The sequence below is a fragment of the Agelaius phoeniceus genome, chromosome 7 (genome assembly GCF_051311805.1).
Source record: "Agelaius phoeniceus isolate bAgePho1 chromosome 7, bAgePho1.hap1, whole genome shotgun sequence".
Lineage (NCBI taxonomy): Eukaryota > Metazoa > Chordata > Aves > Passeriformes > Icteridae > Agelaius > Agelaius phoeniceus.
In genome coordinates, this window is record NC_135271.1 from 31,230,871 (window position 1) to 31,247,940 (window position 17,070).

General features: G+C 35.7%; 1 protein-coding gene across 6 annotated transcripts in view; it reads right to left on the reverse strand.

Moving 5' to 3' along the window:
- Nucleotides 1-17,070, reverse strand: part of MYO3B (myosin IIIB) — a 211,785-nt gene that overhangs the window by 137,865 nt on the left and 56,850 nt on the right. For all 6 annotated transcript variants that reach the window (XM_077181419.1, XM_077181420.1, XM_077181421.1 and 3 more), the window contains one exon: nucleotides 5,127-5,192. In XM_077181419.1, coding sequence (XP_077037534.1) covers nucleotides 5,127-5,192 — 66 coding nt within the window. The remainder of the gene's footprint in view (nucleotides 1-5,126; nucleotides 5,193-17,070) is intronic.

Consider the following 17,070-nt stretch of genomic DNA (forward strand, 5'->3'; position numbering starts at 1 on the left):
GTCAAGGAAGGAAAAATAATCTCTGAGATTATTTTAGCTGCTTAAAATGCTCAGTATCTGAGTGTTCCTTCTACCTCTGTACCACATGTAGCTGTGGCAGGCACTGGTCAGTTACATGCAGCCAAGAGGTGGAGAAGACATTTCATAAACTACATTTGTAATAAGATGCAGGAATGTGCCTGCTTCTCTGACACTTCCCTGCTTTCCACTTGCAGGCCTGCCCAACCCCCACTGCTGCAGGTCACTAATTCACAAAAGTGAACTAAAAAACTGTGACAGCTTTGCCAACAGCATTTCTGTTTTCAGTCCTAATTCAGCAGGACTCACAGGGTAGAAATAACCTTATCTTCAGGACTATATATAGCTGTCCCTCTGCAGAAAGTAAATGCTGGGCACTAGGGATATGTGTGTAGGTTAAATAGGTCTCCTGTCTTGCACAGCATCCCATGATAAATAATGAGGATTTTACTGTTCATTCTGATACAATTAGATATCAGGATGAAAGACGGAATTAATGACAAAGAACTCAATCATCACATGCATGGTGTAAATTCTGATGGTCAGAACACATCTGTAACATTATTGATCTGCCTTTTGGTAGCAAATGCTGTAAATTACTAATCCTCCCTAGGAATGAGACAAATACTCAAACACTGAAATGTCACCATTGCCTATTTTCTTAATAAATCTTCTTTCAGTTTAATGTTCAATATCAAGTACCATACAGTATAATTTAGAGCACACATCTGAAACATAACAAAGATTCTATTGCTCTGAAATTGTAAAATTAGGTGTAGTAAATACCTTTACCTCTTCTAAATCTTCAAAACTTACAGTAGGTTTCCCAGCCTTGTTTGGGCTGAGTAAGCATTACAAATTTTTTGGGGTCATATATATGGTTTAGAGAACAAACAACAGAAACTCTATGGAGTTGCACCTCTTGCAGATCTTTAACATGGATCTGACAATTGTTCATGTTGAAATCTTACCAGTGACAACAGAAATACAATCAGAACAACTCTAGGGAGAATCTCAAAACCACAATACACTTATTTCTTGAATGATGACATTTATGAATAGCCTTTCACCAGAAATGAGTCTGCTCTGTTTCTTTGCTCTCTCTTTCAAGGCCCAGAAAAACAAAAACCCTTTAGAACCTTGGACAACTGAAGCTTTTTATTAGAAATAGTATGTTTTGCATGTGTACCAGATATTCTCCCTGAGGTACCCATCCCACTTTGACACTATAGCATGTAGCTGATTTGAGGCAGGATTTTTACTGTAACTACTCATTAGAAACTTGAAGATAACTGTATTCATTGTATATGTCCATTCCTCTGTATAAATCCATATGTTTCATGCAATGTTCAAAAGTGGCAGAGATCTTTTGTCAGGTACTTTAATTCAGTATTTCAAGTTCATCTGCAGACAGATTCTGAGAGTCTACATCAATGAATGAAATGCAAAAATGTACAGATTTGGTGATAACCTTACACATCCCAGTCTGTATCTTTTTGACATTTGCAAACCTCTGCCTTCCCAGACACTGTGAAATTAATAAGTTATGTCAAATGCACATCATGTTCTCAGTGAAAGAAATGTAAAATATTCTTTATGTAACATGAACAGACTGTCACTAAACAATTGCTTAAATTGTGAAAAACCTTTATCTGCATTCAGAGAAGTTAAATATAAATGGACCACTTAAAACCTATATAATCTAGATGATCTATTAAGTGAATAACTCAGTGTAGACTCATCAACATGAAATTCAGCTGGCTAAGCTGTGTTTAAATTAAGTACAAAAAAGTGAGTTTATCAGGACAAAAAATTATCTTTGTACTGTATTTGCAATGTCATTGCTAGAAGTTACATTCTGATGATAAACATGACGATAAATCCTTAAGTTCACATTTTGACTTTATTACTTCCTGAATTTCTTAATTCTTTAATCCCCTCCAGCTCAAGAATGACTAATTAATTCAAAGAACCATAATAGCTCATCATTGGTTAAATAAATTTAAAAGGAAAATGTCTGTCTCTGGAGATACCACTACTAATTTTAATTAAAATTACCATTTTGTGATGTAATGTAAATAAATTTATTGCATTCTTCTGCTACAAGAACATATTAACTCTCTTATTTATCCCTCAAGATCAGTCAAGCCAAGAAAATTATTTGCCACTGCCATGGTAGTTTACATGGTCTTACACATATGGTATAAGTCCTATTGATATATAGATAAAGGTAATTAATAATAGCTCACATGATGACTGGAGAGCCAAATTTTCATACATAATCACAGCAGTTTAGATGAGTACACATACACAGAACTTACTGACCTTGTATCAACAAAGTATATATGTGCTGCCTTTATCTTAGTAGGTACCAAATACAAAATTAGGCTGTTGCCAGAAGGGAGAGCTGAAATTGTGTCTTCTCTGTATTTTTTAAAAACAAAATATCTAACTCAGATTCCCTGTCTTCATTGTAAAAATTCTTATGGGAACAACACATTACAGTCTTCATCTCAAGTCGAGGTCAACGGAGCTGGGAATGGAAACAGATTCACCAAGCTAAAAACCATCTTCACACTCAGATTTTGTAAACATTGCATCTGACTAAAATGCTGCTGCAAAATCTTCATCTCTTGGGCTAATAGTATCATAATTTACAATATAGACTTTATTCCTGAAAAATATATGATCATGATTTTAGCACCCTAAAGATTTACCAACAATGAAACTTCCAGCTCAAGAATGTTGTAAATCACTGGAATATGTTAGAGACCACTTATAAAAAATGCCTCTCGAGACAATGGCATTTCAAGGGATGGCAAAATGGGGTGAAAAAAAGCTACAGTGACCAGGTTTGGTAATCTCAGCATGAAGAAAATTATTGCATAAACCAAACTGAAATCAAAAGCTTAGCCAAAGCTACATGCTCAGTTTTGGTCAATACACAGGTCTGGCCTGCAACGTGAACAGATAAGCTTGTTATGCAAATGATGTTAGCATCAAGAAGGAGGTAGATAATGAAATTATTCAAAAGCTAACCACTCATCACAAGGGTGACAGAAACATCAGGCAAGGTCCTAACATATGGACAAAAGGCACTATGGAATTTATACAATCACTGCTTTTAATTTATCATAACTAGGCTGTCACAAGGCAGGCATCAACAAATGCATAACTAATGCATATAAATGAGCCAATTATCAGTAATGGCTAAAAGGTTTGCAGTTGTATGATCCAATGTTTCATTATCTAAATTTTTCTAGAAAGTCCACTAATGTAAATCTAAGCCTCCATAAAAACATCCTGTAACCTCTGTATCGTAACAACTTTACTAACACATGCCCAAGAATAGAACAGTGTCAGAGAGAATTCAATTTCAGTAGAGGCAGCTATAGCACAGGGTATTTATTACAATTGTTGCATTTCTCCATGTTAAGAGAACCATGTATGAGCATATTTCCTTACTTCACCATGCACATCACTGTAAAAATGAAAAGCAAGGCTTGAGAACCTGCAAAAGTTGATGATGAGGAAATAATTATGAAAAAGTAAATAATAATCGATATGATTAATAAGATACAATTTCAATATATAAAAAACCTCAACAGAAAAGATTAAAAACTAGTTTAGCCATAAAGTATTAACATCTGACTTGTTTTATGACCAGTGCATGTTGAACTAAATGACTGAACAAATGCTAAGAAATGTTTCACAGAGTTTTTTGTATTGTTCCAAGGCTCAGCAGGGACTTCTAAAAGGGAAGACACCAAGAAAGGAAAACTTACATAACAATGCTGAAGGTTAATGCACAATGTTCCTGACACAGGAATGCAATCTTATTTACCAGGTGCAGTGACTTTCTAAAGCACAAGTGGAATATAATCCATTAGTGCTGCCCCCCCCAGAATATAGACTACAGCCTTTAAATACAATGCAACCAATGGTTTTTTATACAGAATGAAATTTATCCACCACTTGGTGACCCTTGTACTTAAACACAGAATCTGCCATAAATGCCAATGTCACCCTGTGTAAACAAGGACATGCACTATGGAGAATCAGAACTTGGATCAACCTGCTCTAGAGGAATGTACTTCTGCTACCTACACTGAAGAGATTCTGAGTTACACTGCAGCAATAACAATAACATCCTTCCTCTGTAGGTCAAACATTACACTGTATCTCACCTTCCTGTCTGCTTAAAGATCAGCATAGTAAAGAACAGCATTTTTCACAGACTACTAATAGAATTTGCATTACTGTTTTTATTTTCAACTTCTTCTAAAATGGAAGTACATTACTACACAACTACTTGAAAAAAGTATCAGGTAGGGATATTGTACTCTGCAAGTAATTGGATACACCAAGGAACAGAACAGATTCAAAATGCAGATGTGCATATTTACAAACCTATCTTGAAAAGTCAGTACTGACAAGTGATGATATAGTAGTATTCACCACATTACACAATATGGGCTGTAATTGGTTCCAATGAAATATTGAAGAATATTAAAAATCACTCATAAAAGTGGCAGTAAGATTTTTGAATACAATGCTAGCAACTACTAAACCATGATTTCCTAGTGTCACTGTAAAAAGAAAAAATGAAAGCAAAAGCATATTTGCATATTTTAGTTTGAGGACAGCTGCATTCATCATGCTCTCCATACTATTGATGCTCAACTAAATACATATAGTGACTATATATATATATATAACCTACTGAACCTTACTGAAGTAGAAAAAAGGCATTTCTTTTCCTCCTTATCTTTCAAATTCTTATTTTAAATTGACCAGTAGTTATTTTCACTAATCCTTTTTTTTCCTCAACACAAAATTTCAATGGGAAACTCTCAAGGAAATCAGGTATATTTTATAAATCTGTTCCAGGTCCATCAAAATCAAGAGACACTCAAATGAAGAAAATTACATAAGAAGATCAAACTGTGCTGTAAAGCTTTTGAAAAGTGAAGCACGGTCTAGAATTATGAAAAGAAAACTGTAGTCAAAAACCTACAAAAGCACTAACTCCATAAGAAAATTCTGTTTTTAGATTGGCACACATAGGTCTAGCTGAAAAAGCTGTTTTAAAAGGAAAAAAAACTCACTGTGAAATGAAATGGTTGAATCCTCTGCACCATTTTTCAGGATGTAGCAAAGTAGGTGGAGGGTTTCTGTAAAACAAAGATTTGAATTTAAAAATGTTAATGTTATCTCACAGATCAAACATGCTCCTGGTTCCAGCAGGGAGAAAATGATACTTGAGAAAGTAACAGTTAAATTGTCTCTGTGATGCCTTGAGATACATGTTGGTTTTTTCTTGCTGTTGCTTATTCACTGGGAGCTCTCTTTTCTTGTCCTTCTCCTTTTATGTCAACACCTTTGAAGCTGGTAGTCAGTACACCTCCCAGTGTACTTCCCAACCTGTCCCTTTCAATTCAGCCTGACTGAAAATGCAGTATTAACCTAGCCATCAAACTACTTTAACCCTTTGCCCAAGATCACTTATTCTGATCAAAACTTTTAAAGTATGGATAAGAACGACCTGTAGGATTTTCAGTCTGGCTTTCAACCTGTATTCAGTCTGAATGACACTGTAAACTTTAGAACTGTTAAAAATAGATGCTAATTTTAAACTGACATCCAGCAGACAGTAGTTTTATACTAAATAGTAAGACAGCCTTTGTAAAAATAATTTTTCAACTCTAATACATTCCATGGTAGTTGACACAAAATTCCTTTCCTTCCTGATTTTTACCTTACAATTTAATTACATAAACATACAAAGCAAAACCTACAGGTTATATTAAGTGAACCAAATTTTAAGAGGCTCAAATTTAGGAGGACCAACTTACAGCAGGAATCGTTCATAAAATCATATATTATATTCTACCATGTTATCCTCCAGAGGTTTCCTCTGCACCTTAAAATTTGCTAAGTACTGAAGCCTAATTGAACATTTTAAGATTAAACTTGCAGAGCCTAATTGAACATTTTAAGATTAAACTTGCAGAGGTCTCTGATGAAACCTTAATGATCTATCTTTTGCTGCATTTGAGGGTCACATATTACTGAACTGGCAGGAAAAACAATCACAGTAAGACTTCTTCCACAACAGAAACACACAATAATACTGTGGATTATATAACAAATCACATCATTTATACTGTGGCCACATTCCACAGAATAGCATTGCTTGGAAACATCTCACAAAACAAAAAGGAAAACAGCATAAGCAACATAAATTAGTGCTGATTTGCTCAATAGTCAGGAGCTTTTCATGCATATTCATTGAAAAATGAGCTACATTGAACAATTACTCTAAAAAATGCAAGCAAATTGGTTAAAAAAATTGCTACATGGCTTTGTAACAGATAGACCATTTTGTTCATCTGCATTTTTTCAAAACAAATTCAGCCAAAAAATTGCACTGCAGCATGACAAGTTTGCTGAAATTACTATCTTATTACCTTTCTCTTTTGCTTCAGAAGACTAAAGGAATTTTCTTCATGAAGTGAAGAAATCCAGAAAGTCTGAGATGAGTATTACTTAGCAAATGTGTTATTAAAGAAAAAAATATATCATTGGTTATTTTCAATGACAATAACACTTCATGATTGCCTCCCCTTCACCAGGCTCATATGTTTATGCACATCACAGAATGTGACTATTTTACAAGCATAAAAAAAAAAAAAGACTATTTCTAGGTGTACTTCTAGAAAAAGAAATCCTACATCAAAGAAAGGTAAACTTTAAAAACATCTTTTTTTCTATAATAAAAATGGTTATGAGCCCAGACATCCCACATATGTGACCACTGCAAAGAGTTTTAAGAAACAGCCAGCTGGGGTTACTGTATGTTTCAGTCTTTACATTAAAGGAGTGGTACTCTATCAGACATCTGGATTCTGATGAACAACCAGCTTCTATTATGCTGTGAAGTGAAGTACAGTGTATTTCCTTTTAGAATTATACTAGCACTGTCTACTGAATATTTACAGTGAAGTTTTGAATTTCATTGCAAAGCAATTTGCTTTTTCAGAAGCTCAATTACTATTAATGAAGTATACAGTTTTGCCTTTTCTATTCACAATGTTCCAAAAGGTTTTCCAGATGGTAACAATAGTGCTGACAAAAAAGCAGATGGGTTTGGAGGCTTTGTTAACAATCTCCCAAGGAACTTTCTGAAAAAAGATGCAGAGATACTTTACATTAGTTGCAGATGTTATGATGGAAACAAGTGGGATTTCATCATGGAAGAACAGGTCAGCAGAGGACATGTCATTTAGGAAATACAGTTTGTCATTTGCAGGTTAATGATTAATGGAGAAAGCCATTTTTTAACCATACAGAACATTTTTTATCTAACAAATTACTGAACTACTAAGCTCTCACTGATAGCTACTCTCTTTGGCTGACCCAAATCAACACAACCAAGGAAGGAGTTACTACAGGTGTTATCTTGATACTTTTGTATTTGTTGATAGAAGATACTATGTTATTCTTAGTGCTTTTGTAGCAAAACCATTCAACTCTGTACCTAGACAACTAAAAATTCATGTTTCAGGTACTCCATGTGCAAAATTAAGCTGATAAACAAAGTCAGAACCTTAATTCATTAGCATCTGTAAATTACACTGGTTTCCCTTGGTGAAAAGCATTACTTTAACTACAAAGTAAAAAATCAGTGCATCCTTTTCTGGTATCACGTGAATAAATGATTTCCAAAAAGAGGTATAAGGACATCAGCTTCCTACCTTCACTTTGCCTAAGACACTAGCAACTGTTTTGTGGTGATCCCAGAAAACACCACTGCTTCCATGGCACCTCTGGAGGGGCACTTCTGCAGTAAAGACTCTAAGTTCTAGGGTAATAGGAAAAGGCAGAAATGTAAAGGTAACTCTAAACTTTTTCCATAAGTACACCTGGCCTTTTGCAGTTTGAAATTAATAAACCATTAAGATACCTCCAATTCATATCCTGAGTCATATTTCATTAAAGAGAAAGGTAAAACAACTCATTTGCATCATCAGATGCTAAACCACAGAGAAACAACATTTACCTGATCACGTCAGCTCAAGGATCAAACTAGGGCCATTTTGGATTCCAGACTGTGTTAATTCTATTATTTGGAGTTCTGTGGCTTTTGTGTACTTGCACCAGCCAACATCATTGCATTTCGTCAACACCTGACTATTTCTGCAGCACTCAAAACACATTCATAGAAAAACTAAAAACCTACTTCTCATTAATTTGCTGGCATAACTTAATCTACTTTTTTAATGTAAAATTAGAACACTCTGCATGCAATCTTTCAATCATTTTTGCCACAAGCTCAAGCACAATACAGTCTTATTTTCTATCATATTTGATGGAAATTGTGAGACGTAGATAGGAATATTATTGGGAAAAGCAGCTATAATTGGGTTTGTCTTTTGAAAATGCCCTCTTTTGATGCAAGATGAGTAATCAACCATTTATTTCCCAACTTTGTCTTTTTTCCTTTAGTTCTTTCTATAATTCCTAATTAGTCACAGAACTACATGCTCTATTTCCTTACTCTAATCACTGCCCTTGTGAGTAGTTTTTCTATCCTTGTATTCAGTGCTTTCCACGGTCACACTAATGCTGTTTATCACTGAGAGTTTTGCTTCAGCAAAGAAAGCAGGGTTGAGACTGTACAAGACACCCATACAGGGGAACAATGCTCCTTCTAAGGACAAGAAGACATTAGCAAGCTTATCAAGCAAGAACTGCTGCTGAATTCTGACTGATACACACACAGCTGTACGCTGGAAATATTTTAATCTATACAGCTTTATGTGTTCCCATCATTCAAACTGGCTCCAAAGTCAGTGCCTCCAAAGTCACAGCTGGTGAGGCAAAATTGGTCATTTTACCACAGTAAGGCAAATGATGCAGTCCAGTGAGCACCACTCATCCTTTACAGGTTAAACTGTGAACCTAATTACAGATCATGGATAATAAATATTTGTTGATAATGAGAAAAAAGAAATATTTCCATTTATTATAAAATTTTAGAAACTGAAAACACATCTACTATTTTTAAAGTACTTCAGTAAACACATTCATAAATTTTACCAACAGAAATCACGACAGTGCCTCCAATTACCAAACTGCAAGTGATCAACCCACCACATTGTTTCTAATGAGAAATTAGCAGATGAATAACCAACACCTGTCACCAGTACAGGCTCTGACAATCACCACCCCCCATAAACTGAACTATTCTTCTAGCCAGCTGAAGAGACTACAGTTCTGTTGACAGTTTCCTAGGTTTATACACAGCTAGTTTTTACATAAAAATACACTTTTTGGGCATATTTCAAAACACTAAGTGAATAAGACTTCCTTACAAAAGAAAAAGGATTATTTTATTAAAATACATGAATAATTGACAATAATTAATACCATATAAATTCTCCTACAAGTTTAAAGTCCTGCCACTCCAGAGCAGGACTCTCCACCTTGTGTAATCCTCCAAAAATAACCAGGTAATTCTCAAAAGAGCTCAGAAGATTTCCTGATACACTTGGTTTGTGGCCCATTCAAATTAATAAGAGGCGTTCACTGATCTGAAAGAAAATTTCAGACCCTAAACACTCTCCTATTCATCTGCCTCCTACTAAAGTCCACTGAAGTTCAACTGACTTCCATTAATATATTTCACCAAAGTCCACTCAGCAGGAAGCAGTGTACTGTTATTAGCTCTGTGAAGTTAAGATAGAAACTGTAGAAACTTGGAGAAGCGGAGAATCAGTACAAAATCATCCCTGGATATAGAGGCAGGCCTTTGAAGTTGCTTTTAGGTTGCTTTTAGTGGAAAGATATCACCAATGTGAATGCTGTTACATGGAGCCTCCATGGCTGGGAGCCACAGCAGCAACTGGCTCAAGAGACCAGGAGATCAGAAAGAACACAGGATTTACAACAAAACTGGAAGCTATATCAGAAGCACGAGACTGCAGCAAAATAGCTCCAGATCAGTGCAATTGTCTGCCAACTGAGTAGTCTAGGGGGATCCAAAGTGCACCAGTCTAGAAACATTTCAGTGCTGTACTTTGTAGCCAATGTCTCATGAAGCAGATTGAGGGATCCTATGATTACTCATTTTCCCAAGTTTTGGTCCACCATCCCATCACTCATCACTGGTATTTTCCTTTTCCCTCTTTCAAGCTAAAGTTCAGTCAATGAGTCCTTGCTAGCTCCTCTGCTAGAGCTCTTTTCTTCCCCTTTGAGAGAGGCATATCCCCCTCATGTGATAGTACATGAGGTGTTGAACAGATCATCCCATGGTCAATAAACTCACATTTTTTCCAATTAAACCAGTCTCAGAGCCATGCATTGACCTGATGGATCTGCCTATTCTTATCAATATTATTCCTTGCTACTGGAAGGATTCACAAAATCACTATCTGTGCTCCTGATCCTTCAATCAATTGTCTCAAGGCCCTGAAGTCTCTTTTGACTGCCCTCAGATTTCTATTTTTTATTTCATCACTGCCAGCTTGAGCAACCAATAATGGACAGCCATTAGAGGTCCTTACTAGACTGGAAAGTCTTCCAGTAATGTCCCTTTCCTGAGCCCCTAGGGAACACTGGTAAAATTATCTTTGTTCTGTGAAAATGAAAGATGCACTACATCCTAGGGGAAGATTGGAGGAAAGGGGCAAGAAGGAGTATGCTCCTGCTGAGTTTGCTCTCCAGACACCTTTTCACCAGCAACTGATTCACTTCTAAACACTCTCATCTCCTTTCTCACTCTCCCCCCCTCCCTTTTCTCTGAGGACTCCTTTTCTTCTGTAAATATCTAATACAAAAGTGTTAACTTACAACCTCTCTTCTAGAATTATCAAAGCCATATATATCTATTCAAATAATGTTTAAGCACCTTAATTCTAGCAAGGCTGTGCTGTTTTAAATCAAGACCAAAATCTACTGAGGGAAAAGAATTGGTTAAAACCAAGTAGAACATAAGACATTGCTGCCTCATTACTGAAACAAAAATATTCTCCTTGCTTAAGTATTTTACTATCTTTTAATTACAGAAACAGAGTTATCTGATATTCCCCCTTCACTGGAATTTTCCATAGGCTATACACAGTTACAGAAGTCTGGACTCAATCCAACAGCATATGAGGAATTTATATTGAATTGAAAGTTAAATAGACTGCAGGATTCTAATTACCTGGAAAGGTCAAGGGTAGTAATGCACTTTTTTGGCTTTGGTTTTTTTTTGGTTTTTTTTGTAATACAGGCTCCTGATCTAGTAAAAACCAGACTGGATATCTGTTTTTCCCTCTCTCAGAAGAGAAGGATAGCTATGTAATCCATAACACATTTGCTTCTTTTTGCTTATGTTTTTACATGACTATTAATTTTGTTGCCACTAAGTAGGTGACTTAGCAGATTAACAATGAAATATGGGCTAAGCTGCAAAACAAATTCAAACCCACCAATGAACAAAATATCAACTAGCTCTTTAAAGCACATTTAAATCAAAATTTATTCACAAGTCTCCTGCTAATAATAGTTCATCAGGCAGAAAAATAATGAGCAAAAATAAATGGTAAAAGGTAGTCAGTTCCAGAATTAGGCACAATCTCCTTTTGACTGTCAAGATTCACTTTATGCATTGCCAAAAGAGAGGTGCTTCAGGAAGACTAAAAACAGGCTGTCAAAAGAGGCTTTCTAAGAAACCTCCATCACAGGAACAATCTGTGATTCAAAATGCGATGTATCTGATAAACACCATCTTTAAAGTAATGAGTACAGACAGAAAAATGTGCTAAGCACTCTAAATTATCTTGAAGGTCTAATAATGACCTTCAGAAAATGTATCAAACCAAATCTCAGTCATGTAATTTTTTTAGTCCATACAAACAGAAAGAAATAGATGGAAAAAGTATTGCAAAGTGTTCTGCTTGGGAACATCTGGATTATCTTTGACTTTTTCCCCTGAACACTGCAATTCACAGGCCACTGGTTTCAGTCAGATTTGGCATCTGCAAGGTTTCATTAGCCTTTTTCAGAACCTGACATGGCATCATTTATTTCTGTCATTTATTCTTCAGTTTCCAGTTTCAGTTTCTGGCTTCACTGAGACAGAAACAAGTGTTTAATTTCAGAAATATTTTTGGACGGAGGGGAAAACATACAGCTTTGCATTCCAGTGGTCAACCTTCCAACCAAAAATTCAGCATAATTGACTTATAATTATGCTTTGTTATCTCATTTATTCACAGAAGTTTCAGAGAGTTAAAGAGGCACAAGCAAATTAAGAGCAATTGAAACAGGGGAAGTAATAGTAACAATTTTTATTTATAACCAGTTCTCATCTTTAGTGCAATGTAGTATTTTGTTTTTCTATTAAAATCATTGCTCTGTGAATTTGCAAAGCAGTAGAATGTCAGTTGCCAAAGAAATGAAAATAGGACAGCAATACTTCTGTGCCTGACTGAAATACATATGGTGGTGTCTAGACACTACACTCCTGTAGCTGGAATATTAAAATACTGCAATTACACAGCATATTTGTAGAAATTTATGGAGAAGTAAAATATCTTCTTACATCTTAAAGTGAAAATCCCACAGACAAATTTCTAAGGACAGTTCCTGAACTGTGTGTATTTCACACTCCCACTGTACATTAGCCAGTGGAGTGAGTGGGACCTGCCTGAAAGCCCTGCCCAGTGAAGCAGATCCACTCTTGGAAAGCTAAAAGTTGGCTCAAGAAAGACACAGAGGGATGCTACAAACTGTTTCTTGTAAGCATAGGAAGATTGCCAAGGGAAGAACTAGACCATTTGGAGTCTGCCACGGAACAGTGTACCACAGTCCTGTGCTCCTGCTGAGATCTCCCTCTGCCCAGGAGGGCAAAGGAGAGCAAAGGCCCTGTCATGCCATAGTGACTCTTACTTTCAAAGAGGAAGACAAGACACCTTCTTCTCCTTCCATTTCACAAAGACAAGCATTTTCTTAGTTGAGGCTCTACAGAAGTACAAATAAACCTAACAGTAACCCCATAAAAGAAGTTTATTACCACATGATTGATGTGACTGGTACTGAACATGCCATTCAATCATTACACTCAGCAAAAGCAAGCACTTAAACCCTGCACTTTCAAAGGAATTAAGGATCTTTGTATGCTATGACTCAAACTTTATTACGTTTTTCAGCTTAGTATTGTATGAACTGGTATTATTCTGATAGCTCTACCAGTCTAGTTCAGAAATAAACACTTGCAGAAGTAATACATTAGTTCAAGGTGGCACATTTCCAATGGACCATTAAGAGGATCATTATAAATATTCTGAAGCAATAGACTGAATAAATGCTGAAACCTAAAGAAATGTGCAAGATGTGTAAGAGTACCATTTTTTTTAAAAAGGAATTATCATTTAAGGGAATATGTCTTCTGAGCAAGAGGACTGGATGTGGAATGAAATTTATTTGTTCCCTCTCCTATTCCATCCAATAAGCTTTATTCTAAAATATTTAAATTTTGTCTGTTTGAAAAAAACCCAACCTGTAAGGCTTAGGAATACCTGCACATTATATCTAGGGTGAAGACCAATAAACATAGCATGAGAAACATGAAAAAATTGTTCATTACCAAAAAGGTCCCATGACTGCAATTCCAATAAACCCTCTCTTAGGCAGAACTAAATGACAATAATACAGTAAGACTGAATCCCAATAAACCTGTAAAGATGCTAATTTAAAACTCATGTGCTTCTTGAAACAGTTGGACAGGCCATGGAAAATATCTTGGGGAAAATATTGACTCATGTAAGCTGGGGAATCTAGGAAAGGATAAAGGTAGCTCAACCACATGGAAGGTAAAAGCTGCTAGTGATGGATTTAAGGTGTAGCAGAGCAATTAGTGATGCAAGAAGAGCCCAAAACAACCACTACAGAACTGATCTATTAAAATATCATGGAACACATGAAGACCAAGAGGGGTGATTTTTTTATTTAATGCAAGATTTAATCTTCACCTCATGGTGAATATTCTATGGTAAGCTCTGAAAAGAAGTATCTCCTGGATAAGTTTAAGAATTCAGAGAAAATGAATAATTGAAAGAAGCAATGGTGAATAACAGACACAGGACAAGGGAACATTTTGAAGATGGGAAGCAGCACCTTGGCAAAAGGAAAAAGACAATGCCAAGTTTGGGAAAAATATCAAAGTACTAACGAAGTGAGAAGAGCAAAAAGTAAAAATGAGGAACAAAAAAGATGATAAAGACAAACAAACCAAAATCCCCAATGGCAAATCTAGGATAGACAAGTAAAAATACATCTACAATAAAAATAGAGGGTATAAGATGGAACACAATTCTTTCTTCCTTCCTGAATTTCCTCTCAGTAATTAATTATGAGTAACTAAGGTGATTACATACTTTTTAACATGACATGAGCATTCAATTTTAAATAACACACAGAATGGCTAAACAAAGAAGAAAATTATACTTCCATAAACTCAGATCTCTGGTTTTGTTGCAATTTAAGACTTTTTTGTTCATTTTGTGACCCCAGACAGTTCAAGCAGATGCTGCCTGCTCTAAAAGTCTGACGTGTTTGTGAGATGGCAACAGATCATGGATCATCAACTTGCCCAGTGAATCTACCTTATTGTAATTCAAGACATCTTTATCCAGCACTTGTACTAATATGTGAACAGTCTGATAAGAGGGAATCTGATATAGCTATACTGGGAATGAAGAAACCTAGCAGTCACAATTTAGCTATTTTAATGGAACTAAACTGCATAAAGTCAATCCCTTCAGTCAGCCAAGTAGAAAGATGAAAGATGTTACTACTATTTTTTTCCTAATGCTCTCAGAGACTGTGGTGCTGGATGCCAAAGCAGAGGTACCAACTCACTCAAAAGGAGAAATGTTCCTTTCCCCTGTCGCTGTCCAAGCTACTGAAGAAAGGTTTGCACAGAAAGAAAAGTGAGTGCTCCCTTTCCAGGAGCACAAGAATTGCTTCGTTGCTTGCTCTGTTCTCACAGACATACCTTTCTCTTTTTTTTTTTTTGTAAATACAGCTCTTATTCATGGGATCTCAACGTTCATTTGCCAAGTAGATTAAAATGGCAGTCTTCAAAATCTTAGATATCTACTTTATATCTTAGAGATCTAAGATCTTAGAGATAAGCAGGGCCATGTTCAAGTTACCTTTAACTTTTTTTGGATACACTATGAAAATGCTGAAACTTTTTCAATAAAGCAAATATAGACCTCTGCAAAAAAATTACATGTGCCTTGGAAAATTCACTTGGTTTTGGTAAGTTTTACCAGTTTTTTTTCAGTCTTCAAACCTTTTATACCTTTATATCTGTATGCTTTCAATGCAAATTTTTAATGGTTACTAGCAACACTAGACAAATTAGTCCAGTAATTGTTTATTCAGACAGGCTAAGTAAGTAAACTATCCTGTTTACTACTTAAATTCCTCCTGAAACCCCTATATGGGTGAAGTGAACATTTTTCCCCACAGCACAGACTAACACAGGCTGAAAAGGACCTCAGAAGGTCTCTATTCCAACCTCCTGGTCAAAGCAGGACTATTTATGAGCTCAGCTCAGGTTTCTCAAGGCTTTATTTTCTCAGGTCTTCACACTTCAAATTCATTTTCAGTCAATTTTCAGTAGGGACTCTTCAGTTATCATGGAAGTCAGCACTTTGAAACTCAGCCCTTGAACATGGCCATTGCTTTGTATCCCTACCCTCCCAAGATCACATTTAGCCATATATAAATACTGAATCAGCACAGAACCAACTTACAGGCCATTGCACCAGGCCTTCATCATTATTTACCATTTTCCCCCTCTTCTATTTCCTTTCTCCATTCCCTGCTTGCTATTTCTTCCAACAGTACTGTAACATTTGTGAACCTAGCATTGCAAAGTCATTTAATCTGACTACATTCCAGTTTGTTCACATGTAAAATGTGGCCTCTCTGCAGAGAATGCACTACCTAGAATCTTGCCAGGGAGTTTTTCCTTGGCCTCATGCCAGTTGTGGAAACTTGCACCTCCTGTAGGAACTCTTGGGAGAAGCTGCAGTACAAGAGAAATCTAAACGGCATTTCGTGATCATGAAATAAACCCACTAAAATCATTATTACTCCCTGAATACTGGAGTTATAAAGATTTATGACCAATACCTACTCCAATAAATATTTCTTTAAAAATTTTATGAGTTCTAACTTATGACTATATCTCTGATAGGAAAGAAATATAAGCTGCTAATTGTTAATAGTAAATGTGCATGTATGTGTAGTGCATTATTACTGCACTAATCTTGAGTAATTATTAAATATACTGCATAAAATCTTAACATTAATCAAACTGATAAATGCAACAAGTAAATCAATACCTTTCAATGCCCAGCTCCTTTTCACCAAATATATTTGCAAATAAAAATTGCTTTTTATTGCATATTTCTGAAAATTACTTCAGAGAGCAAAGCACATATGCATTTGGTCTTTTCATTACAAAAAGATAACCAACACACATTCATTATGATCCTAAAGATAATTACAATCTTGCTAGAATGTAGCTAGTACCTAAAAAGTTCACTTTCTTGTTCTTCTGCTTCTATCAGCCAGTGAATTAATTCCTTTATAAAATGAACATCAATATTCTATTTTGAATAGAGAAAAGGCATCTGTTTTTCAACTACCTCCCATAAAAGTCTCTGGAACTGCAAAATGTACAAGGTGTCTTATTCACTCTGCAATACCAAACTATGTGAAGAGATTATCTTTTGTTCATGCAAAAATCTAATTTCATTTACTTGGCTCAATTCATTACAAATGATGTGGGCTACTGAACTCCAATATTAAACATAGGCTATAAAGCTTATTTTGGAACCCCACAAGGCTAATGGAATGTAGTGATGTTTCACTTCTTTAGGACTGCACTACAAACCAGAACAGAATTTTATATCTTTCCTTCAAACATTAAGTTCTAACTTGTATTTCCAAGGCACAAGTACAAGAAGTTGCCTGTACACCAAG